Source organism: Schistocerca gregaria, chromosome 5 (genome assembly GCF_023897955.1).
Source record: "Schistocerca gregaria isolate iqSchGreg1 chromosome 5, iqSchGreg1.2, whole genome shotgun sequence".
In the NCBI taxonomy this organism is placed as follows: Eukaryota; Metazoa; Arthropoda; class Insecta; order Orthoptera; family Acrididae; genus Schistocerca; species Schistocerca gregaria.
Window position 1 is genome coordinate 229492531 of NC_064924.1, and position 27197 is coordinate 229519727.

At 44.7% G+C, this 27197-nt stretch overlaps 1 protein-coding gene across 1 annotated transcript in view; it reads left to right on the top strand.

Annotated features, from left to right (window-relative positions):
• The window catches only part of LOC126273296 (skin secretory protein xP2-like), a 62999-nt gene that overhangs the window by 18136 nt on the left and 17666 nt on the right, over positions 1-27197 (top strand). Inside the window, exon 2 of the mRNA XM_049976842.1 lies at positions 6105-6292. Within this exon, the coding sequence (XP_049832799.1) occupies positions 6105-6292 (188 nt within the window). The remainder of the gene's footprint in view (positions 1-6104; positions 6293-27197) is intronic.

Here is a 27197-nt window from a genome sequence, read left to right on the forward strand (position 1 = left end):
CCTCTAGTTTGGATGATCACCCTCATTCGGCTGGATTGAAGAGGTTGTTAGAAAGCGATTTTTAGCTGGTCAATTACCGTTGTAACTGGTTGATATCTTGGATATTGGCACTGGAACGGAGGTGACGTGGGAGCTGATCCCAAACATATTTTATCGGCGACAGATCTGGGGGCCTCACTGACCACCAGAGTACCTCAACGTCACACAGTCTGTCCATACAGACACATGCCATTTGTGACAGAGCATTGTCCTTGTCAAAATGGCACCACGATACCGTCGCATGAGATATGACACATTAGGACATGGGTGACCTTGACATTCCGTTCACAACACGAACGGCAGCTCAAATGGTTCAAATGGCTGTAAGCACTATGGGACTTAACATCTGAGGTCATCAGTCCCCTAGAACTTAGAACTACTTAAACCCAACTAACCTAAGAACATCACACGCATCCAGGCCCGAGGCAGGATTTGAACCTGCGACCGTAGCAGCAGAGCTGTTCCGGACTGAAGTGACTAGAACCGCTCGGCCACAGCGGCCGATCAAACGGCAGCAGCTGGATTGTTGCTGTGACCGGGAAGCATGGACTACATTCTATTCAGCGATAAATCGCATTTTTGCAGTAATCCGCAAAACCATATAAAAGTAAATAATTGTAATTATTTGCACATTTTGTTTGTGGAGCGATCAACTACGTGGTTATTAGCGCCGGGACTAATTCCCAATCTTTTCACTGTCCAATCTCCCCACTTTCCAGAATGATGATGAAACGATGAGGACTACACAAACACCCAGTCCAAGGGCGAAGACAATCCTCGACCCGGCCGGGAATAGAACCCAGGACTCCATGATCCAGAGGCAGCAACACCAGGCCGTAGACCACGAGCTGTGGACCATTAATGAAAATATGAGCTGACATCTGGGGAATCTAAGGACCTTTAGAATTTTTTTTTGAAGTTCTGAAGTCTACGTCATGTGATCACTTGCCTCTGAACACTTAAATGACTGGTACTGTAGCCTTATTAAGAATCTTTTTCTCATTGGTTCTGCACACGATCTGCCACATATGACTTTTATGAGTCTGTGTCAGGTGTTTTGTACTGAACTCATCTGAGTTCAGCGGTCATTATTAACTGATTCGCCCTACTCGCTGAAGTGACGAGTGTATTTTAAGGGTTCCCTGAGTTTACAACGCACATTATAATAGCTAACTGGTACATGTGATTTTTGTGAAACCTCTCACACGGACGCTTAGGTTCTCTTGGGACTATATTCCTACAGTTTTCGAAATCAATGTGAAACATTCGCCTGTAGTGCTGGTGTGTTTGAACCACACTTCTGTACGCTTGGATACAGAGCCGGATTGTTCTGTGCTGCATAACATAATCAGTTAAAGCCTGCTCAATGGGTTGTCTTTATGGCAACCTAGTGTAGTTTTGATGACACATTATGGACCAGGCAGCAGGTTCAACAAATATCATAATGGAAATTACTGACAAGTAAATTGGCATCCTGCCTTGTTACGAGAACAAGCTGGTCTTTTTGTTTGCAACCCAGTAAGATAATGCCTGAATGCCCCATGTAAAACATTACGAGGACACGTCAATACTCCAAAAACCTGTAAATACGACAGTTACGTAAGTCACCCATTTTACGACGTCATTAATGTCAGATGCGTACTGCATTTAAATTGTGGGCCACAGCAAGGCACTAGGGAAAAGTACGATTTGGACAGGCGGCAGTAAATTCTACGAGCAGGTAAGATGAAGAAATAGCACTCCCTGGGTTGTGTATTCAGCCCTCTCACGGCCCCATAAAAAAATACTTTCTTTTAGCACCACTGCATTTTCACTTTTGTTTTAAATGAAATGAAAGAGAGATATTCAGTCATCAATAATTTTATCACAGGTACACTCACTAGTACTAATAGAAACAGCCCTGTTAACAACACGTCACCAGTGATCTCACTGAATCACGTTTATCACATCACATTATGTTCAGCCACAGCACCGATTTCTGTTCGTGCTCGCTCCTCTTTACGTCACTTTGTAATGGAGCTTTAGGTGATGCAGTTTCATCTCGGATATGACTATCATTCTGTTACTGTACACAACTCATAGTATAGAAATATCAACAGATTCTAGGTGAATTAATTTCATTTTACAGTCACTGACGGTCGTTTAGGCCATCATCAGGTAGAAAAGAAAAAACTATTACTATTGGTTTACTGCAATTAATTAAAGAGAATTGCACGCCAGACACTTTTCACTTTCATTTATAAAGAATTCTCTGTAGTCATTCCGCAAAACTGGAGACATATGTTCGTACATTTTCGGTTGTTTTGCATTAAAAACAGCATTTTGTTCATAAAGTTGGTGTGCAACTTACAGTGTTCTTGCCTTTTGTTTACATATTCTCCAAGCCACTGTTTCTTGCCTCTTTGTTACCAGAGGTTGATGTCAAAAGAAACTTTTTTCAGCATATATAGTACAGTTGTCAGCTTTTTCCATTCTGCACTACTTCTTACTCTGCACTTGCGGTATTTACAAGTCACCTATTTTTGGAAGTGGAACTGAAGTTATGTGTGTTCTCACTCGGGCCACTAACACAGTGTTTGTTCTATTCATTCGTTTTGAGAATTGCCAATCTGTTAACCTATGAACCTACATTAATTTTTCATGACATAATTCGAGTGTGTGTGTGTGTGTGTGTGTGTGTGTGTGTGTGTGAGAGAGAGAGAGAGAGAGAGAGAGAGAGATAGAGAGAGAGAGAGAGTAGAAGTAGTTTGTGTAGTAGGGGGGATGGGGAGGGAGAGGGTAGAAGGGAGAGAGAGAGAGAGAGAGAGAGAGAGAGAGAGAGAGAGAGAGAGAGAGAGAGTAAATAAGTGAAAATGTCTTGTATGTTTGACAGAGATGTGAAAGGAGATAGGGCAGAGGGCGGAGGTGATTTAAAGTTATTTCAAGTTTTTTTTTTTTTTTTTCTGTTTTGGTTTCACAGATTGAGAATGCTCACGACTTACACGAAAACAAATAAACAGACATAAACATGGTAATGCTGTGTTGAGTGAGAACATACATTAAATCAGTTCCACTTCCAAAAGCGAGGTGACGTGTAAATAACGCAAGTGTGCAGTACAGGCAAAAACTGCCAAGTGTATATGTGTAAGAGGTTTCTTTTGCACAAAGAGGAAAGAAGCAGTGGTTTGGAAAACATGTAACCAAGAGGCAGAAATACCGTAGGTAAATTACACAGTATATTTATAAACAAAATGCTGTTCTTAATCCACAACAACCAAATACGTACAAACTTATGCATCCGAATGCAAAATTACCACAAAAGATGCTTTGTAAATAAATGTTAAACGTAGCTGCTGTAAAATTCTCTGTAATTAATTGCAATAAGGTTAAGACCGAGATACCAAAAGTAATATTGATTTTTGCTTTTGTACCTGAAGATGCCCCCATGAACCATGGAATTTGCCATTGGTGGGCAGGCTTGAGCGCCTCAGCGATATAAATAGCCGTTTCGTAGATGCAACCACAACGGAGGGATATCTCTTCAGAGGCCAGACAAGCGTGTGGTTCCCGAAGAGCGGCAGCAGCATTTTCAGTAGTTGCATGGGCAACAGTCCGTAGGATTGACTGATCTGCAATTAACATTAACCAAAACGGACTTTGCTGTGCTGGTACTGCGAACAGCTGAAAGCAAGGGGGAAACTACAGCGGTAATTTTCCCCAATGGCATGCAGCTTTACTGTGGGTTAAGTGATGATGGCGTCCGCTTGAGTAAAATATTGCTTAGGTAAAACAGTCCCTCATTCGGACCTCCAGGAGGGGACTAACCAGGAGGACGCCGTTATCAGGAGAAAGAAATCTGACGTTCAACGGATCGGAGAGTGGAATGTCAGATCCCTTAATCGGGCCAGTAGGTTAGAAAAATTTAAAAAGCGAAATGGATAGGTTAAAGTTAGATATGGTGGGAATTAGTGACGTTCGGTGGAACAAGACTTCTGGTCAGGTGAATACAGGATTGTAAACACAAAATCAAATAGAGGTAATGCATGAAGATGTTTAATAATGAATAAAAAAATAAGAGCGTGGGTCAGGTATTACGAACAGCATGGTAAACGCATTATTGCAGCCAAGATAGACACGAAGCCCACGCCTATCATAGTAGTACAAGTGCAGGGCAGCGTGGAGGGTAAAAATCGTAGAGGGAGACCAAGAGATGAATGCACTAAACAGATTCAGAAGAATGTAGGGTGCAATAGTTAGTCGGAGATGGAGGCGCTCTAGCACAGGATAGGGTAGCACCGACAGCAGCATCCAACCAGTCTCTGGACTGAAGATCACAACAACAACCTGAAGATGGTCTAAAAGCAATTTTCAAATGCACGTAATTCACCTAGAATCTGTTCTTATTTCTATACTCCGATTTATGTTCAGTAACAGAATAATAGTGTCATATCCGAGATGAAACTGCATTAATTCACAGTGGAAGAAAATGTAACCTGCGCTGACTCTCGCAACGGAACATCAAAAGAAAACTATTAAGTTACATTAAAAAGTGACTTAAAGAGTGGGGAACGTAAACAATAATTAGTGATAGGATTATCATTGTCGGCTGGAGTGGCCGTGTGGTTCTCGGCGCTACAGTCCGGAACCGAGCGACCGCTATGATCACAGGTTCGAATCCTGCCTCGGGCATGGATGTGTGTGGTGTCGTTAGGTTTGTTAGGTTTAATTAGTTCTAAGTTCTGGGCGGCTGATGACCTCAGAAGTTAAGTCGCATAGTACTCAGAGCCATTTGAACCATTTTTTTGTTTATCATTATGATAAGCTTGATTCTTTTGTACAACATTCTGAAGAAGGAGACTAACTGCCTGAAACCGGTTAAGGAAACAAAACTACGTTTATGCAACTTCTTGTTGATTATTTCCATAACTAGAAAAAATGGTTCAAATGGCTCTGAGCACTATGGGTCTCAACTGCTGTGGTTATTAGTCCCCTAGAACTTAGAACTACTTAAACCTAACTAACCTAAGGACATCACACACATCCATGCCAGAGCCAGGACTCGAACCTGCGACCGTAGCAGTCGCACGGTTCCGGACTGCACGCCTAGAACCGCGAGACCACCGCGGCTGGCCCATAACTAGAACTATAGTTGATGAAGATGGATAAAATACTAACACCACAGGTGTATGAAGCTACATCTATTATTTCACTACCAGTTTCGATCAGTGCACTTTATCATGTTACGCTGCCAAGGTCATCGTAATAAATTGTCTCTGAACTGTAGCGGTATCATGAATGAAAAAGTCTAATACCCTGAAGTTGAGGGCGCATTCCGGAATGTGATGGGCACATCACCACTCAGCAGACCGCCTGACAGAAGTCCAGAGAACAGTCAGTGTAAGGGAACATGGCGTATAACAATCCATGTACCCTAATGCAGCTGTTTTGGTTGTTATTTACACTAACATGAATCAACTGTGGGGCAGTTGACGAAGACTCTTTTCTGAATATTGTATTTCATAAAAAGTCTTATGACTTCTTAACCCGCGAATAACGTATGGAAAACTGTGCAGCTTGCTGAAAACTGTGCAGTGTCACAAAGTTATTTTTATGGAGTACGGCAGCTCGAATGGAAACTGAGCACCGAACAAAATCTAGCCTTGTAGCGTTCGTTTAATTTCCACCGTTCATAACTGGTGCTATTACGCACGGGTCGCCGTCAGGCAAAATACTTCCAGTCTAGTGCACTCAGATTGCCTGTTGTTTTCGACTAAAAGGGCGCCTCCTCCCACTAGATATATGGCGTAATTACATAAATATTATTTGCCTTTATTAAGCACGGGTACACACGTGCGGAAATAATTTTATCACTTCGCACCGGTGCGTCCATACACTACCCAAATGATTACAGATTCGATTCGTGGGGCTAGAGAAGAACAAAAAAAAAAAAAAAAATTATATATCGAGGGGTGTGTGTGTGGGGGTGGAGGGCTAAAGCTGACGCATTTTTTTTCGTGGCCATCCTTTTTTATTCGGCGAAATAAACGCGCGCCGGTATTGTTTTGGCGGGTGGCCGGTGCGCGCAGCTGCACGCGATTCCATTATGCGAGGCGCGGCGGCGCGCAGGTGCCGTCGCGAAGCGCCCTCGTCTGCGACGCAGCTGCGACCAATGGTTCTGCTTTGCCTGCCAACGAGCACGGGGTCAGCGGGACGGCGGCCCGGCTGGCGCGCTCCGAATTCAGCAGCGAGGTAGACGAGGAGGCGAGGGGCAGAGGCGGGGAAGGGGTGGAGTGGTTAGCAAAAAGGAGGGGGGGGGGGGGGGGAGATGATGGCGGAAAAGAAGCGTGCTGCGCAAGTAGGTAGACCGTGTGCGCTGGAGAGGCGTCGCCATCGAGTAAACTGGTGGGCTGCATTAGTATAGGGCCGGGGTTAGGATGTACGGTTACTGGATTAGATCTGACATTTTATTTTGCTCTGTTTAAAAAAGTCGAGCGTCTAGCACATGTGATGCTAGGAAGAATTACGCTAACAGCAGCTTAAATTGTTGTTTTGTTAAAGCACAACAGGTTTCCCATCCTAAAGCCTCATCACGAGGCGCAATCTACGCGGTAAAAAGCAAAGTACAGTTTTAGCACATTTTATGGATATTAAAATTAATAAAGGAATGTCTAAATTATACTCACAACGTTAAAAGATCATTGGCATAAGTATCGCTCCTAATAAGAATTTTCTATTAAGTGAATGTTGTCAATACTATCGCGAGCGAAATGTAACGAAGATGTGCTCCACTGATTTATGACAAATTACTGATATGTGGAAACTGCTGTTACAGAGACGTGTTTTAAAATTCGTTTGCATCCAAAAAGAAAAATATTTTATAACGACAGGATGCTGCAAGTTCTTAAAGGGGGCGGACTGGCGATAAAAAATAGACACTGCTAGTAGATGAAGTTAAGGAATTCTGCTACCTAGGCAGTAAAATAACCAATAACGGACGGAGCAAGGAGGACATCAAAAGCAGACTAGCAATGGCAAAACAGGCATTCCTGACCAAGGGAAGTTTAAAGCACCCCGTCTTCAGGCCACAGGTGGCCCATCGGGACCATTCGACCGCCGTGTCATCCTCGGTTGAGGATGCGGATAGGACGGGAATGTGGTCAGCACACCGCTCTCCCGGTCGTTATGATGGTTTTCTTTGACCGGAGCCGCTACTATTCGGTCGAGTAGCTCCTAATTTGACATCACGAGGCTGAGTGCACCCCGAAAAATGCCAACAGCGCATGGCGGCTGGATGGTCACCCATCCAAGAGCCGTCTACGCCCGACAGCGCTTAACTTCGGTGTATCCACTGCGGCAAGGCCGTTGCCAAGAGAAGTCTAGTAATATCAAATATCGACCTTAATTTTAGACAGAAATTTCAGAGAATGTACAGCACTGTATCGTAGTGAAACACTCACCGTGTGTGAACCGGAACAGTAGAGAATCGAGGTATTTGAGATGTAGTACTACAGATGAATGTTGAAACTTAGGTGGACTGATGAGGTAAGGAATGAGGAAGTTCTGCTTAGAATCGGAGAGAAAAGGAATTTATGGAAAACACTGAAAAGGAGAAGGAACATGATGATAGGACATCTGTTAAGACATGAGGGAATGAATTTCCTGGTACTAGAGGGAGCCGTAGACAGTAAAAAATGTAGAGGTAGACAGAAATTGGAATAAATCCGGCAAGTAATTGAGGACGTAGTTGAACGATCAACTCTGAAGTGTATTGTGCTGCCCTCAGGAAATCGAAGAAATTACTTCTGGGTGTTCGTCGCCAAAGAAGTGCAAGGGAGCTCCTCTTTCTCCATGACAACACTAGACGTCACACAAGGAGCTTCTGAGATGAAGACGTTGGCATAGGACAGGAATTCGTGGCGGGTCGCATCAAACCAGTCAGAAGACTGATGACAAGAAAAAAAGTCACGGCATTATGCAAATTTCTATGTGGTATGTATCAGGTGGCAATGCCCTACCAGTGTGACAGCAGGGCCACCCGGTGTTGGGCAAAATAAAATCGGCCCACACGAACCACAATAGTGGTTCGTTTGCTTGGGCATTACGATGCTGATCGTGACAATATTTGTCGACCGCCGTCACTCGCGATGAAACATTGGTTCATCAATTGTAACCAGAGACAAAACGGTTATTCATGAAGTGGTACCACACCACCTCTCCTCCGATGAAAAAGTTCAGAGCCGCAACCTCAGCAGGTGAAGCCAAAGCGACGGTCTTCTGGCACTCTGAACAGGTTAATCTATTTCATGTCCTCTCTCATGGTAGAACGATCAGCTGTGAAGTGTATTGTGCTACCCTCAGGAAATCGAAGAAATTACTTCTGGGTGTTCGTCGCCAAAGAAGTGCAAGGGAGCTCCTCTTTCTCCATGACAACACTAGACGTCACACAAGGAGCTTCCTCGTCCAGCCTAGAGCCCGGATCTCGCACCTTCCGGCTCTATGAAGGATGCACTCCGCGGGAAGCAGTACGTGGGTGATGCGGAGATTATTGATGCAGCATGACGTTGTCTCCGACCTAGAGTGGAGTGGTACCATGCGGGCATGAAGGCCCTCCCAATAAGGTGACATAGCGCCGCCCCATTGAAAGGAGATTTTGTTGAAAAATGGGATTTTATAATGAAAATAGTGTGGATTAATATGGTGTATTGGAGTATTGAAAAAAATTGCTTTTAGAAAAAGTGTGTCGTTTTACTTATTGAATGTCCTTTACACCCCCGTCGGAGGTTCGAGTCCTCCCTTGGGCATACGTGTTTGTGTGTGTTTTGTCGTTAGCGCAAGTTAGTTTAAGTTAGATTGAGTAGTGTATAAGCCGAGGAACCGATGACCTCAGCAGTTTGTCCCATAGAACTTAACACAAATTTCCAAATTTATTTATTTACGCTGTCGGAAAAAAATTCAACAATCTCAATCACTGCGTTCAGTGACACCAGGTTATAATTTGTGCACGATAAGGGACTATTGTGATACTGATTCATTTGTCTCGGGCATCGATCAACAGGCAGAGATAGGGAGGCTTTTCTATGCACACACTGTTTTGACCCTAAAGGCAGCAATCGTACAGAGTTTAGAGGTGAGCAGTTTTGGCAGGAGTCATTAAAGTGTACAACCGTGCGCTACCACCGAGCACGTATTCCTCTTGAACAGTTTCAGCCTTTCCAACGGGGTCGCATTTTGGGACTGCGGGAGGCTCGTCGAATATACCGACGGATTGCTACACATGTTGAGCACTGTTTATCTGTGATGTGTTGCTGCTTTGATATGTGGGACATTGCTACACCTATAGTGTAGGTTTTGGAAGTCTGCATAGTACAGACGCACGTGAAAATCGACTCATTGGGCTAGTAGCGGTGACCGATCAGAGACGAAATTCACGCACACTTTCAACCGGCTGTGTTACCAGGGACCACTGGTAACCCTCTAATTGCAGCAGTATTAAGCTCCCATTTGCCTACGCCCAGGATACCACCTACACCACATCACCGCCGAGGATGGATACTCTGGTGTCGTGGAACAGTCGACTGGAGAGTGCGATGGCGCTCTGTTGTGTTCAGTGATGAGAGCAGGTTTTATCTGTATGCAAGCGACAGACGCACAAGTGTACGGCGTAAAGCTGGTGGGTTTCTGTCACTGTTCAGTACATGCTTTGAACGGTATGGTGATTATGTGGAAAAAGTCAACAAGTGTATCAATCAATAAAACCCCGTATTTTTTTTCAAATGCGCTTATCTAATGAAACATGTTTAAATGTAGTACACTTAGTGTCTCAACATGCCTCGTATCTGCGAAACCATGCGGGATAGTGCGAATGTCCATAGGAAGTTTTTACTGGAAATGATCGCTCCTGTCATATGCCTAAATGCTGACGTCTCCTCCTGGGACACCCTGTATTATGATGTATTATTCCTGCTACACAATACATGCTAAATAATAATAATTTTGCTTTCATTCCTACCGTTTCATTTTCAATGATCATTATTGTACTTATCAATAATCGCTAGTACAGCATTTTCTTATTCTGGAGATCTGATATTACTTTATATACAGGTGATGCTGATGATTCCATATCGACACGTGTGCAATGTTTTCCATCTTTTCAGGATGACTTTATCCACTTTTTCAGTATGACATAAGGGTTAGGGTGACAAGAAAGGGGGCCTTTATGCAGCAGTACACTGCATGTTGTCTGCAACACGGAGGGTGACTCCCGCGGCAGGGACTACACTGGAAAGACCGTGGAGCGAGACTCGTCGCCTGGAGTGGCCTGCCGCGGACGCTCTGCGCCGAGTGCCCAGCTGGCGCTGCTAATGACGTCGGCGGGTGACGACCTCCGCTGACCACAGCAAAGCGCCGTGCCAGCCCCCAGCGGCGCTGACCACTGTTCCCTGGCCTTTGTCTCGCTGACACTCCCAACAACGACCGGCGCAGGCAACCTTTGACGGCTGGACGCTCACAGTGGGATACACAGAATAACGACGCTCGTACAAGACTCCTGCGTTTGCAAGCGAACATTCTAAACAAGAAAAAAAAAAAATCAACTTCGTCGTGGACAAAGCAAAGTCGCACTAAAGAGGGACCTACATTTGTAAGCCAGGTGGAGGTTAACTGAGGGGAAGATTGTTCATAAAGTGTTAACAGTGAATTAAATTTCAATGAGCTATTAGTTATATCCGTTCAGAACCCATGAAAGTCAACATCACATTTTATACAAAAAGACTGCATCAATCGAAAACGCATATATTTTAATTTTATTTTCAGATGTACCAGACCACAGCCGGCTGCGGTGGTCGAGCAGTTCTAGACGCTTCAGTCCGGAACCGTGTGACCGCTACGGTCGCAGGTTCGAATCCAGCCTCGCGCATGGATGTGTGTGATGTCCTTGAGTTAGTGAGGTTTAAGTTGTTCTCAGTTCTAGGGGACTGATGACCTCAGAAGTAAAGTCCCACAGTGACCAGAGCCATTTCGGTTCTTACTCGACATAACATCATTTATTTGATGAACATTATAGCCGTTGTTCCTTTGAAGATCTTGCAAACGTGGCTCAGATCACGGGGATCAGCGTCCGATATCATTCCTGCGCTGTGCGCCAATATATGTAACACAACGCGTTTCTGTGCCGACTGATGATCGCTGATGGGGTGCAAGTACAGATCAGCGTGGGTAGGTTATCTGACCTCTGCATTCTTCAATAAATATCGTACGTTTCTTCGAAGTTAAGCGAAAGGCGTTTTGTAGGAAAACATTTGTCAGATATTTAAAACACGTTACTTACTAGTTACGCTGGGATATTATTGTGGCATGGTTCAAATGGCTCTGAGCACTATGAGACTTAACATCTGAAGTCATCAGTCCCCTAGAACTTAGAACTACTTAAACCTAACCAACCGAAGGACATCAGAATATCCATGCGCGAGGCAGGATTCAAACCCTCGACCGTAGTGGTTTCGCGGTTCCAGACTGAAGCGCATAGAACCGCTGGGCCACACCGGCCGGCTTTGTGGCATGGGTAGTAAGTTTTACTGAATGCTGCCCTACACTTCAGTGTGACACAGACACGTTACACTATTTTCCAGCCGGTCGCTGTGGCCGAGCTGTTCTAGGCGCTTCAGTCCGGAACCACGAGGCTGCTAAATTCGCAGGTTCAAATCCTGCCTCGGGCATGGATGTGTGTAATGTCCTTAGATTAGTTAGCTTTAAGTAGTTCTAAGTCTAGAGGACTGATGACCTCAGCTGTTAAGTCCCATAGTGCTTAGAGACGTTTGAACCATGTGAACTATTTTCCAATATAGTACCGAAGTCTTTGTAAACTACATTCGCGATGTTCCATCAATTGTTTTTCGTCAACGGCAGAAATACATTCTTTGGCCACGGAATCATTCGAGGACCACAATGTGAATGTCTTCATCGTCGAAAAATCCGCGATGGATGTGAATCAGTTCTTGGACTGCCTGGACACTGTCTTCCGTGGTTGATGTCAATGGCCTTCCTCCCCTCTGAGTATTGTCCACGGTAGTGAGGTCTTATTTAAATTATTGGCAACATTTCACTACGGATTGGACGTTATGTAGCATTTGTTCCATACACCGCCAGAATTTCACGGTCTGTTTGGATGCAGCTTACACGGGTTTCCCCACATGAATCGTACTGGATCCGCATACTTCAACTTTGGAGTACGTTCCCAGTTGCCGCTCCATTTCACTCCCGCACTGTGATGCATCAGTTACTCATACCGCAGTAGAACAGTGTCTGCTGGAGACCAAGGTGCTTGGTTAGTGGTGAGTTACTGCGCGGTCATCAGAGCCCGTAAAAAGTCCAAATTTTTATACAGTCCAAGTTGTACAGAGTCTAGTCTAGCCACTCTTACGAATGATGATGATGATGATGATGAAATGATGAGGAAAACACAAACACCCAGACCCCGGGCAGAGAAAATCGAACCCGGGACCACGTGATTCAAAGGCATCACGCTAGCAACGAGAGCACGAGATGCGGACAAAGATCATGTATCCTCTCTTGTGCAGTGTTGCGCAATGGGATTTCCTGTGTAACTAGCTTCTTGAGGTCAGCTCGTATTTATATGAGGACGTGCTGGGAAATAATACTCTTCACTGTCTCAAGCCGCACCCGTCTACCGCTAGAGAGCTCCAAATTATAGCGAGTAACATGGCGCGGTGTAACGTAACACTGTCGATGCGCGCGCATGCTGTAATAGTTTGTCTAACTGCAGAAAATTTTCGTCCTCACATAGAGTACCCTCTCCATCAAAACAATTCCGGACAACACACGAGTGCTGTGACATCAGCAACAATCCGACTCCTTGGGTTCAATATCAACAATAATCCTCGGTAGTCTCGACTCGGCCCCATACGATTTTCATCTGTTTTCAAAAGCTTAGCTTGGAAGACTAGTGAGGATAGTGACGAAGCGGTGCAAGCAGTGCTGAGGTCGTGGCTCAATAAAAAAAAGACGAAAATTCTACAGTGATGGTATCAACTAACTCGTCTCTCGTTGGGAGAATCGTGTTCGTCCCCAGGGTAGGTATATTGAGAAAGAAATACGTAGACAGGAAGAATAACGGTACAGAATAGTAATCAACTTAGTTTTACTCAAAAAGCTTCAAGCGCTTTCACGTTTGTTTTCGTATTAATTATAGCGACTCGTACTGCTCTTGTCATATTCATACATAAAAAAATGTTTTCCATCATTCTGGTCCACAGAACTCCTGAATATAGACGTTGACTGTGGATATAGTATCTCAGGCACAATTCATTTGACTGTTCAGAGATGTTACTAAACCTGACCAAAGTTGTAAACAACTATGCATGAGCAGCGCCTGTCAGACGGAGGGGGTCCGACAGCCGAAGTGGCCGCGCGGTTCTAGGCGCTGCAGTCTGGAACCGCGAGACTGCTACGGTCGAGGGCTCGAATCCTGCCTCAGGCATGGATGTGTGTGATGTTCTTAGGTTAGTTAGGTTTAACTAGTTCTAAGCTCTAGGAGACTAATGACCTCACAAGTTGAGTCCCATAGTGCTCAGAGCCATTTGATTAAGAACCATCCTCCGATCGATAGTGCAACAATATCGGCAACAGATTGGCGAGGCATTCGTCTTCACGAACGACGAGCTAACATAAAACACTGATTGGAGTTCCTCGGTACGGGCTTTTGTTAAAGTTTCGAGAACATACCTTCACCGAAGAGTCAAGCAGTATATTGCTCCCTCCTGCGTATATCTCGCGAAGAGATCATGAGGATAAAATCAGAGAGATTAGAGCCCACACAGAAGCATACCGACAATCCTTCTTTCCACGTACAATACGAGACTGGAATAGAAGGGAGAACCGATAGAGGTACTCAGGGTACCCTCCGCCACACACCGTCAGGTGGCTTGCGGAGTATGGATGTAGATGTAGATGTAGACGTCGTGCACATTTTGTGAATGACTTCCTTCAGGATTACTCCATCGCTCGACTGGAGTGGTCAGGATGTTCTCCAGGCCTGAATCCTATCGAACATGGCTGGGATGGAAAGACGTGACCAACCAACCACCCTGAGTGATTTACGCCGATTCACCGTTGAGGAGGGGGACAACTTGGACCAACAGTGCCTTGATGAACTTGTGGATAGGATACCACGACTAATATACCCATGCATCAATGCAAGAGGACGTGCTACTGGGTATTAGAGGTACCGGTGTGTACAGTAATCTGGACCACCACCGCAGAAGGTCTCGCTGTATGATGATACAACATGAAATGTGCAGTTTTCATGAGCAATAAAAATTGCGGAAATGATGTTGATGTTGATCTCTATTCCAATTCTCTGGTTCTCTAGGAACCGAGGTGAAGCAAAACTCTTATGCGTGTATTTAATGGAAGATAATGCAAGTAAACGCGTATCAGTATCGAATAGCTTGGAACCATCTCCATCGAAGACTTAAGTCGTTGAAGGAAAAATGCAGTGTAAAACTTTCACGTAACTAACGGTCCACTGTCATTTCTTTAGAAATTACGATTTCGACTTGGAGCGCGACTGACATAAATACATAAAAGTGTTTTTAATTCTGCATTTGGGAGTCATTTCATGTAATTTAATTCAACATCCTGTTTCACTTTACCAAGTGTGAGGTAAACCAACTAAACCATTAGTTGGTTACTTTAGCATCACCTTTGCTTTACTAGGCCACAGGGCTCTTTGGAGCTAACATAAAACACTGATTGGAGTTCCTTCTTCGTTAGTCTCGGCCTCTAACTACCTCTTTGTGAATGTTGGATTATGCCCAAGTAAGAAAGAATAAAGCAGAAAACGCAAATTAGAAAGATACAAGTGTAGGAAAAATGAGATCTCTCCTCACCAAAGCTTCCTTGTTCCACTTGGCGTCAGTCTAAAGGGAAACCATCTTTGCCGTGGTTTATATGAGGAGGAAGTGTCGGATTATTGTCAGCAAGTTCCACAGAAGCTCAGTTCTGCTCTGCGGCCACAGGAAACCGATTTGCGCACTTGCGCTGCGCGTGCATAATCGTGACGCTTGACCGCTACCTGCGTAGTTCGCAGCTGCGCGCATTGACCTGTGCATCTCTCCTGTCGACTGTAAGTCCGGAAATGTCAATATCTCATTATCATACGAACCACTGAATTGTTTCGGCTGCGTATCAATAGCTCGGCTGTTTCGTTGTATACCCTTGTCGTTCGGACTGACAATCCGCCCATATACCTTTTGGATGCCACCGTTTGGTGCTGACGAAATCATTCCGCCGCTGCAGTGTTAGGGCATTGTGATGGAACTGCCCGGCTGACAACCAAGCGTTTCTTCCATCTGGAACTAGCTGTGCCCTTGTTGACCATGCGTCTGCTCTCCTGTGGAAAACATGATTAGCTAAAAAAAAATGATTTCGCGGAAATAGTATGCAGTGTTGAGGACAATGACAGGGGAGCATGACAAAACAGTCTGTGATCGGGCAGGAGGGCTCTCTTTGAAATACGAATTCAATGCTCTACGAAAGCCACGTAGGTTGCATTGTGTGTAATACATAGCGCTCCATTACCATTTTTACCCTCTTCTCTCATTAAAAAAAGGCGAGTGACAGACAGAATAACGACTGTGGGTGGACATCAGAACCATCGACAACTTCTCTAAATTTGTTTCCATGTTCGTTTCGTGACCTATATGTTAGAGGAAGCAATATTTTTCACGATTCACGTTAGAACGTACTCTCTCTAGATTAAAATCCAGTAAACCATGGCGCAAGGCAGAACGTCTCAAAAAATGGTTCAAATGGATGTGAGCACTATGGGAGTTAACTTCTAAGGTCATCAGTCCCCTAGAACTCAGAACTACTTAAACCTAACTAACCTAAGGACATCACACACATCCATGCCTGAGGCAGGATTCGAACCTGCGACCGTAGCGGTCGCGCAGTTCCAGACCGTAGCGCCTAGAACCGCTCGGCCATCCCGGCCGGTAAGAACGTCTCACGAGTAGAGTCTCTCATTGGGGACAGATGAGTTCGTGCTAAGAATTCTGTGACCATTTTTCGCTCTCTTTCCTAATATTTTATCACCATCCTCTTTCCAGATTTCCTAGTAATATCGACCGATGGGTCGTACGACTATTTTGTCACGTTAACGATTTTAGATCAGAACCGTCTGTATGCGGCTGCAGGAATACAATATTATTTATGCCAGATGCGTTTCACCTCAAATTATTAAGGCAGCATCAGTGGCCTGAAATACAAATGTATTTTAATTTGTATGCTGCACTTTCAACTTACATGTTCATGTAGGTTACTAATAATTCCAGCCTATACACTTTTCCTCAATCTAAGTTTTATTAGTAACTGCGTGTGTTGACATTGTTCCACAGGTTCTCTTGCTTAACTGTTAGTGACGCTCTTCCACCATGTTAACTTGTGTAGTACTACATATTGTTGCCAATTGTGTAATGCATTTTGTGCTGTCTATGATTAAAGGTTGTATTTGCGTGTGTGTGTGTGTGTGTGTGTGTGTGTGTGTGTGTGTGTGTGTGTGTGTGTGTGAGAGATAGAGAGAGAGAGAGAGAGAGAGAGAGAGAGTAATCTTTGGTCAGATTTGGCAATAAGTTGATTATGTGCGTATGGTTGGATATCAGTTGCTTGCTCTCTGCTATGGTTCCTTGAATGTGACACTTTTTTTCCGTGGATAAGATTTGGATTTTTTAATGTGATAGTTTTACTTATTTTTGGGACGAATTAGCTACTGTGGTTATTTTTTCAAATAATTTCTTGTCATGCAGGGTGTTTCAGAATGACGTAAAATTTGGGGAAGATTCCTTACATCAACAGAAGAAAATTAATTTCCATAATATTGGCTCAGAAACGTATACCGTAAGAGCTAGCAGCACTTGTTCATCTTCCCTAAAGTGAAACACATTTCATCTATCATCTAGCTATCAAGACCACTATACCACCTCTACTCTCTTCAGTGTTTCGGTCTTCCGCTAGTTTCACTCCTGGTTTCTCTTTCGCACTTCTCTGTTTCTGTTACATGTCGGGCATGGGATTTTTAAATATCCTGATATTGCACCAGGCGTTCACCTACCTGTACACCGGCATCAACTGAATTAAAATTTACTAATTAAAGCACAGTAGAGCAAGAAATCTATAGAAATTAGAACTGCATGAAAGCACAACTGCGAAAAAGGTTAAAACGACTATGTGTCTCCAGCCCGTGATCAAACTTACAGTCACGTTCGCCCATAACACGACGGACACCCAGAAAAAAGTTTGCGGATACAGTTCAAGCACCTGTCCTCTGGCAGTCTCTCACTGGCTTCTGGTGTTCAATGTTATACGGACAGTTGACGTATGCTGTTGTAAGTCGGACCTTTGCAGGCTGTAAACGCAGATACAGCTATGACAGTGGTTGTGCCGAATGCGAATCGCGCCGCCCGTGAAGGGCAAAGTATTATCCGTTTTGTGCAGGCGGTACATTTTAGATCCCAATTTACGGCGAAGGTGTAATAAATACAGCCACTGTCCGAAAGTGATGCATAATGTTTATGAGTGGGAGAAGAGACGTTGATGACGCAGAGAGATCAGAGCGACCCTCCGTCAACACCGGTGCGCTGAAACAAAAGATGAACGACATCTTTCGAGAGAACCAACGATTCACTTGAGTGACGTGCTTGATCAGTGTCAGGAATTGTCTCGTTCCTTTGCGTATGAAATTGACACCGAGTACATATGGTACCACGAAATCTCTGCACGGCGGCTGGCACGGATGCCCACTGATGATCAGAAAGCAGCGAGGACGGTCCCAGTATTAACTTTCTTTTCCACCTCGGTACTGCGAGAACAGATTGCCAACATAAGGGACCCAGGTTCGATTCCCGGCCTATTCCAAGATTTTTCTCCGCTCGGGGACTGGTTGTTGGTTGTCCTTACGTTCGTACTGTAGAAACTGACAAAAAAAAAATGGTCTCTAATGCACTGCCGTATCATCAATCCATTAGTGAGATGGGTGAATGGGACGGCAGACCTATAATTTTAAATTAAAGAAAAAAGTTCTTTGTGCGTTACGAAGGGGATGGCAACGCGTTCACTGACCAGACTGTTAGAGCGAGATGAAACATGGATTTCTCATAACAATCTCACAATGAAACGACAGTATATGGAGCGGCATAACCGTCAAACCCCACAGAAGCCACGCCAGTTCAAATCGCATAGTCTAAAAAGCTGAAGGCTTCTCTATTTTGGGACAGTGAAGGAGTCCTGCTAGTCAATTTTGTGCTCCGCAGCACAACAATCAATTGTGATGCCTACCCTCGAACGTCTTTGTTAGGTTATCCGGAGCCCCGAAGAGACAAGCTCTCGTATTGTTCCGTTGCACGACAAATGCATATCCGTTTACACGCCGGCAGACACAAGCCTTGCTGCATGATAAATCCTGGTGGGAAATCTTCGAGCATCCTTGATACGGTGCGGACCTAACACCAGCGGACTTTTTCCTGTTTCCAAAACTGAAGGCACAATCTGAATTTAAGTGCTTCACATATGATGAAGACATGAAGAATGCTGTCATGCCCTGGTTGAATAGAAAGGCCACATGGTGTGAATGGGGTACATAGAAAGTGGTGCCAAGGCATGACAGATATCTTAACGTCAATGGCGATTATTTGGAGAAGTTACATGAACGCATGGTCTGTTCACTTGGACATGTCCAAATGCGTGGTGTCTGATCTTCCGAACATATCCGAAACAACCAACAGCACGCATTCATATAATTGATATGCCTCGATGGATTATGAATCCGCAATCACCAGTGTTGGTACACGTTTCAGTTCGATCCCTGGTGGGGATATAAAATCAGTGAACAAGGGGGATACAGAGAGGGGCTGCAGGTAAGTGATGGCGCTAAGTGGTAGTGTGAGTCGGCCGAGGTAGTGCACGCATTTGCGATTAACACCGTGTCCGTGTGGCACAGTGGTTAACGCAACTGCTTAGTATGCAGAAGATCCAGGATTCAAAACCTGTTCCATTACACATTTTGGGGCAGTGAAGGAGTCAGTGACTCCGCATAATTTAGCGGTGCATCTGGTATCATCAGGTCGTTCCCTTTCCTTTCCTTTCTCCCTCCTCACCCATTAATTTAGATAATATGTGGAAAGAATACAAAATATGCATCGAAACGTATATGTTCAGTTTCCGTATTATTATTAAAGATTATCTTGGTTTGCGGAAATGTTATAAACGCCATACACAGACGTAACGATACTAAACGGTGTGAAGCTTGTTTCCGCCGGCGGCATCGAGGGTGAGTTTCTGCTGTGACCATCGGCGCCCTCGTGGCAGTCGACGTGTTAAAGGAAGGCCTTTCACACCGAGATCAATCGGACCATTGGCGTGCAGCCGCCGAACGTAGTTCATAACGGACTATGCGACGGCGCGCAGTAAATCACAGCGTGCGGCAATGGCCGCCACACGCACACGGCCCGGCAGTACGGGCAGGTGATTCTGCTGTGACGTCAGCCTGCTGACAAATGCGCTGCCCATTTACTGGATGGCTCAGTCCGGTGTGGGCGTGGCCCTGGGTGCACTGCTCGCCCCGCCGCGCCGGCCGTGCGTTAAACTGTGAGGCCACGGGGCACGTAGGATGACGCGGGGCCGAGGAATTTATGCGGAGACCCGCGCAGCCCCGTGCCACCTTGCAGCGGCGCGGTCGCCCCGCCGTAAAGCGCGGCTGCCGTCATAACTTAAGCAATCTATTCACTCTCCCAGGGGCGGATTAAAGTATAAAGGCGGCGTGATTACCGGCCGGCGGCGGTCAGTTTGCCCTCGTACATCGTGTTAAGCGTATTGCTTTATCGCCGCGCGCCGGAGATTTCGGGATCGCGCGCGGCGGCGGTGAGGATGTGGTGGCTTGGCCGAGGGTGGTAAGGGGGATGCGGTGGGAGGAGGAAGAGAAAGAGAGCCAGGAGGAGGAGGAGGAGGAGGAGGAGGAGGAGGATGCCGAGAATGAGGCGGGAAGGTCCTAAGCCTCGCAGCAGTAGCGACATGGAGCGCCGATGTAGTGCGCTGTAGTGCGGTCCTAAACCAACACGGCCAGACGCATCCCAGCGTCAAAGCCTACCAGTAACTCACGTACTTCCACGTCCAGCCATTTACCACGTCACTTTTAGCATGCCATGTAGCGTCCGTGTATTTTATCCTTCTGAACTTTGAAGGAAACTTAAAAAGAGAAAAGTAAAGAAAAAACAGTGACGATCAAATTGTAAGTAGGCTGTTTAGGTTTTTTTTTTTTTTTTTTTTTTTTTTTTTTTTTTTTTTTTTTTTTTTTGTAACGACACGCAGCGCTCTGTATGAAAATCACTGGCTGTGCTGTGTGCAGTCTGTGGCTGGTTGGCACTGTTGGAATATTCGCTGTTGTAGTGTTGGGCAGTTGGCTGTTAACAGCGCGTAGCCTTGCGCAGTTGGAGGTGAGCCGTCAGCTTTGGTGGATGTGGGGAATGAGATGGCGGAGTTTTGAGAGCGGATGATCTGGACGTGTGTCCATCAGAAAGAGTAAATTTGTAAGACTGGATGTCATGAACTGATATATATATATATATATATATATATATATATATATATATATATATATATAGAACACTATTAAGGTAAATACATTGTTTGTTCTCTGTCAAAATCTCTCATTGGCTAACTATGCCTATCAGTAGTTAGTGCCTTCTGTAGTTAGAATCTTTTATTTAGCTGGCAGTATTGGCGCTCGCTGTATTGCAGCAGTTCGAGTACAGAAGATTTTTGTGAGGTAAGTGATTCATGAAAGGTATAGGTTACTGTTAGTCAGGGCCATTCTTCTGTAGGGATTAATGAAAGTCAGATTGAGTTGCGCTAAAAATATCGTGTGTCAGTTTAGTGATATTCAGGATAAGTAAAGAGCGAAATGTCTGAGTGCGCCAGTTCTGCTCAGCTGTTTGAAAATCAAATAACGTAAGAGTTATCCAAGCACAGTAATTCTTAAAGTTTTCTAGGGGACGTTTCAAAATGTATTTCAGCTGTGACGAACTGTCGACCTTGGCAGACCGGGATCGATCCGTAGGTTTTCGGTTGTTTTTCAGAGGCTAGGTAGCTAGTCTACACACTGAGGTCACTAAAGCCATAGGATAGCGATACGTATATATGCGGATCGCGGTAGTAGAGGCTACACAAGTTATAAGAGGCAGTGCGTTGGCGGAGCTATCGTTTGTACTCAGCTGGCTCACGTGAAAAGGTTTGTGACGGGACTATGGCCGCTAGTTTGGAATTGAAAGACTTTGCAGGCGGAATGGTAGTCGGAGCTAGACACATGGGACATTCCATATTCGAAATCGATATGGAATTCAATATTCAGAGATCTACAGTGTCAAAAATGTGCTGTGAATACGAAAGTTTAGGCATTACCTCTCAGCACGTACAATTCAGTGGCCGACGACCTTCGCTTAACAACCGAGGGCAGCGGCGTTTGAGTAGAGTTATCAGTGCTGACAGACCACCGACACTGCGACGCATAACAGCAGAAATCAATGTAGAACGTTCAAAGAACATATCCGTCGGAATAGTGCGGTTAAATTTGGTGTTATTTGGCTATGACTGCAGAGAACCGACGCCAGTGCCGTTGCTAACAGCACGAAATCGATTGCAGCGCCTCTCCTGGGCTTTTGACCATATCGGCTGGATGAGTGGAAAATCGTATGCTGGTCAGATGAGTCCAGATATAAGTTGGTAAGAGCTGATGGTGGGTTTCGAGTAAGGCGCAGACCACACGGAGCCAAGGACCCAAGTTGTCCTCGAGGCATTGGTGGTGGCTCCAGAATGATGTGTGTTTACATGGAATCGGTTGGTCGTCTGGTCCGAATAAACCGATGGTTGACGTGAAACGCTTATGTTCGGCTTCTTGGAGACCGTTTGCAACCAATCATGAAAGTGTTCCCAAACAACAATGGGACTTTGATGGATGACAATGTGCCACGTCATCGGGCCACAGTTGTTTGCGATTGCTTTGAAGAACATTCTGGACAATTCGAGCGAATGATTTCTCCCAGCCAGATATCCAGACATGAATGCCATCAATGTCATGCAACATAATCGAGAGGCCTGTTCGTGAACGCAATCCCGTATCGGCACCGTTTTCTCGATTATGGACCACTACAGAGGCAGCATGCCACAATATTTCTGCAGGGGTCTTCCAGTGAGTCGAATCCATGCCACGTCGAGTTGCTCCACTAAGCCAGGCAAAAGTAGGTCCGACACGGTATTAGGAGGTATCCCTCATGACTTTTGTCACATCAGTGAATGTAATCGATACTAAGTGTTGTAGAGAGGGAGCAGAGTTGGGGAGAGGAGTTGCGGACAGAGCGATGAGAAAAGGTGTGGCATGGCTGTCTACGGGCAGCTGTAGTCACCAAGAGGGGTATCGCCGAGCCGAGTAATACGGCACCGCTGGGCACTGACACACGCAGCAAGGAGAACGGTGGACTCAGCAGCCGGTGGCCAGGCGCACAGCGCGGGAGTAGCACCTTTTAGTTGCTGCATGTCTATCCTACATTACCATGTGGGGATTGGCAATGCGTCATCGAGAACAACTGATGTTCGACTACGTGCTGGCAGACAGTTCGTGAATCTGGGGAATCGACACATTTAACAACCAGATATGCACGTTTCTGGCACGTCATTATGCTCTCGAATATAATTCAAGTGTTCTACCGAATCCAGGTAGAATATGACTGTCAAGGAAGTAGGGCTCCCGTCCTACTGTAGATGACGATTGGTAACTTGATAAACTATGTTAAGTCGAAGAGAAAGACTGACGTCGGAAAAAGACCAGTCAGAGGGGTGGGTCCCGCTTAAGAAGTAAATTACTTTTAATCATCAGGTTTAACTTCAATGATGGGTGTATATTTATGTGATTTTTAAATGGATGTGAACATTGGCTAATCACAAGAAAAGCTTCATAAATTTTCTGCCTTATTGTAAAGCGAGTTTGTTTAGAGCGTAGTTGCTGAAGCGTGATTTGTAAAAGCCCTAGTTAACAGGACATAAAGCTATTTTTTGAAGTTCTAATTTTTCTTAGCTGGTGTTCTACACCAAATTGAAAAGAAAATTTACTTGCATGCACAAAATTTGTGAATTTTTTATTTTTATTTTTTTATTTTTTGCTAAGAATTAAGTAAGGTAATAGAACACAGTACAACTGTGCAGCATTGTTTTACTCCTGTTTGGGCTACTGATATCAAATAAATGTTTTTAATAGTTTCTTTTGCCATTCAGTAAACCTCTGTCATTCCACTTCCTTAAATCTGTGTCGTGTTATTGTTCAGTATCAGAAGGTAGGCAACGTATCAGTAAAATAATGAAGTTGAGATTAGTAATTTTTAAACAATTTACAGAATAGGCGACAACAACTCAGCAAGCAAATCTTCAAATACCTTAGGGATAGGAAATTTACAACCACATGGATTCAAGAGGCTAGTAATGACTAGGACAGAAATAACGTGAGAGAGAGAGAGAGAGAGAGAGAGAGAGAGAGAGAGAGGAAGAAGAAGTATTGCAAAGAGCGTTTTTTTAGGGAAGAAGTTATAAAACAGGAAGGATTCGGCGGCGGAGGGAAAAAATGAACTGGCACAAAGAGGTCTGAAGACAGGAGAAAGAAATGTAGTGAAACTGTAAAGGAATACTGGAAAAAACGGAAAGAACAAGAAAGGATTAAGGACAGAAATAGGTTCCTAGAAGGTCTCCCCAAGAGGTAAACTTTAAGGCAGTCATGAACTATAGTTCGTAAATAATTTTGAAAAACTGAATATTAACTGTAGCATAAGCTTCCACTCATGATGGTTCGTATATAGATGTTATTACGTTTAAAAGTTATAGAATGACGGGAAGTACCCGATTTTTACAGAAGGCAATACATTAAAAATTAACATAGCGAAGAAAATGGCCAAGACGACTCGATATACAGGGTTATTACAAATGATTGAAGCGATTTCACAGCTCTACAATAACTTTTTATTTGAGATATTTTCAAAAATGCTTTGCACACACATACAAAAACTCAAAAAGCTTTTTAGGCATTCACAAATGTTCGATATGTGCCCCTTTAGTGATTCGGCAGACATCAAGCCGATAATCAAGTTGCTCTCACACTCGGCGCAGCATGTCCCCATCAATGAGTTCGAAAGCATCGTTGATGCGAGCTCGCAGTTCTGGCACGTTTCTTGGTAGAAAAGGTTTAAACACTGAATCTTTCACGTAACCCCACAGAAAGAAATCGCATGGGGTTAAGTCGGGAGAGCGTGGAGGCCACGACATGAATTGCTCATCATGATCTCCATCACGACCGATCCATCGGTTTTCCAATCTTCTGTTTAAGAAATGCTGAACGTCGGTATCCAGTTGTGGCATGAGCCGATTTTCCAGCATGTCCAGATACACGTGTCCTGTAACGTTTTTTTCGCAGAAGAAAAAGGAACCGTAAACTTTAAAACTGTGAGATTGCACAAAACACGTTAACTTTTGGTGAATTGCGAATTTGCTGCACGAATGTGTGAGGATTCTCTACCTCCCAGATTCGCACATTGTGTCTGTTCACTTCACCATTAAGAAAAAAACTGTTGCTTCATCACTGAAAACAAGTTTCGCACTGAACAGATCCTCTTCCATGAGCTGTTGCAACCGCGCCAAAAATTCAAAGCGTTTGACTTTGTCATCGGGTGTCAGGGCTTGTAGCAATTGTAAACGGTAAGGCTTCTGCTTCAGCCTTTTCCGTAAGATTTTCCAAACCGTCGGCTGTGGTACGTTTAGCTCCCTGCTTGCTTTATTCGTCGACTTCCGCGGGCTACGCGTGAAACTTGCCCGCACGCGTTCAACCGTTTCTTCGCTCACTGCAGGCCGACCCGTTGATTTCCCCTTACAGAGGCATCCAGGAGCTTTAAACTGCGCATACCATCGCGGAATGGAGTTAGCAGTTGGTGGATCTTTGTTAAACTTCGTCCTGAAGTGTCGTTGCACTGTTATGACTGACTGATGTGAGTGCATTTCAAGCACGACATACGCTTTCTCGGCTCCTGTCGCCATTTTGTCTCACTGCGCTCTCGAGCGCTCTGGGGGCAGAAACCTGAAGTGCGGCTTGAGCCGAACAAAACTTTATGAGTTTTTCTACGTATCTGTCGTGTGCCGTGACCACATGTCAATGAATGGAGCTACAGTGAATTTATGAAATCGCTTCAATCATTTGTAGTAGCCCTGTATATGCTATAGTTATGAACGTTCCTTTTTATTTCTTATGAGTACTTATTATTATTGTTATTTTTATTAGCACCAGAGGACTGTCTGTTGTTTGACCGAAATTTGTAGTTTTAATAACTATTTTGCCAAAATCTGTTTTTAAAAGTTGAAAATAAAGTCACAGCAATCAGCGCCTTTTCAAGAAAAAGAGACGATTAGGGGTAAAAGTCATTGTTGCTGATAATATTTATGAAAACTGGAAGTTTGGGGTTAGGGGGGGGGGGGTAGAAAAGAAAGGAAAGAGAGGGGGAGGGAAGGAAATAATGATATCAGCTGCGTCAGTACTTTATGCGGAATTGGCAGCGGAGAGGGTAAATGTGTGCCGGACCGAGACCAGAACCCTCTCCTACTTAGTAGGCAGTTCCGTTAACCACTGCGCCAGTCGGACGCAGTGTTTGCTGCAAACGCACAATCTCGACGCACTCCCCGGCCAACCCACGTCGCCAGCCAGCGTCACTATCCTCCATGCTCGCTAATTTTAGATTCCCCTCGGAGGCCGTACGACAATGTGCATCCGCACTGAAGGTTGTGTACTTTCAGGCGCAACCGTTGACCACCCTGACGCTGTGTTAAACACAGCCGCCAAGGCGCGCCTACAAACACCGGAGTCAACAAACCACACCACTACATTTAAGTTATACTTGTCCTGTTTATGAACAGTCTTCCGTAAATTAGGAAATTAGGCAACGACAGACGGAATCCCACCAAGTCATCTGAGAAGGTTAACTGTTTTCTCAAAGCCGCACGTGCTATAAACAATAGCGAAAACATAGCAATTTGCACGAATGTCTTCAACATAACAGGGACTTTGAATCAGTACTGCTACACTTTTTTTCTCAGCCTGTTTCGGTTAAAGAATACACAATGTGTTGTGGGAGATCGTGGAATACTGCCGCTTCAGCCAGTATAATTTCGTAAAAGTTCTGGTAGGCGGCGGCGCTATACTTCGCCTTCGAAACGAACGGTGGACGTTCCAAGTGGAGAGCTGTAATTGACTTTCTTTTGACGGAAAACCAGAGCATTACAGATATTCATATTCGCTTACAGAATGTCTACAGTGACCTGGCAGTGAACAAAAGGACACTGAGTAGTTGGGTGGGATGTCTGTTGTCAACGCAACAAGGCCGCAACCTCTCGCATCACATAGCTGTGACTCCTGCAGTATGTTCGTAGCCACAAAAATGGTAACTTCTACTTCTCGGTGGGAAAGCTACGCCTGACACAAATAGGCTCAGAAAACTTAATTGGGCCGTTGTTCCTCACCCACTGTACAGCCTGGATCTCGCACGTTCCGTCCGTCTGTTTGGCCCAATGAAAGATGCACTCAGCAGATAGCAGTAACTGAATGATGTGGAGGTTATTGATGCAGGACAACGTTGGCTCCGACGTAGAACAGTGTGGTGGTACCTTGCCGGCATGCGGGGCCAAAGATTAACGTGGCGTAAGGTCGTTGCATTGAACGAGATTATGTTGAAAAATAGGGATTTTAGCCACGAGTGTGAGGAATAACATGGTCTATTGGAATCCTGAATAAAAAGTATCCTGTTTTCAGGAAAAGAAGGGCTGCATTACTTACTGAACGCCCCTCCTACATACATAAAACATACAAACAAAATTTTAATTACTCTCTGGGATTGAATTAAAAAATTCCAGTTCCCACAGTTTCGCCCTAGATTTTCGAGAGGTTTTGCTTGTTCGTCAGGTACATAGCAGAACTGGCAAGCCCCTTCCACTTACTCCCATTTGGGAACAGCCACCCTAGTGATCAGCCCGTCTGATCCACTCGCGTTGGTTTTCCCAGTTTAGTATCATTCCTGATCTAGCCGTTATAA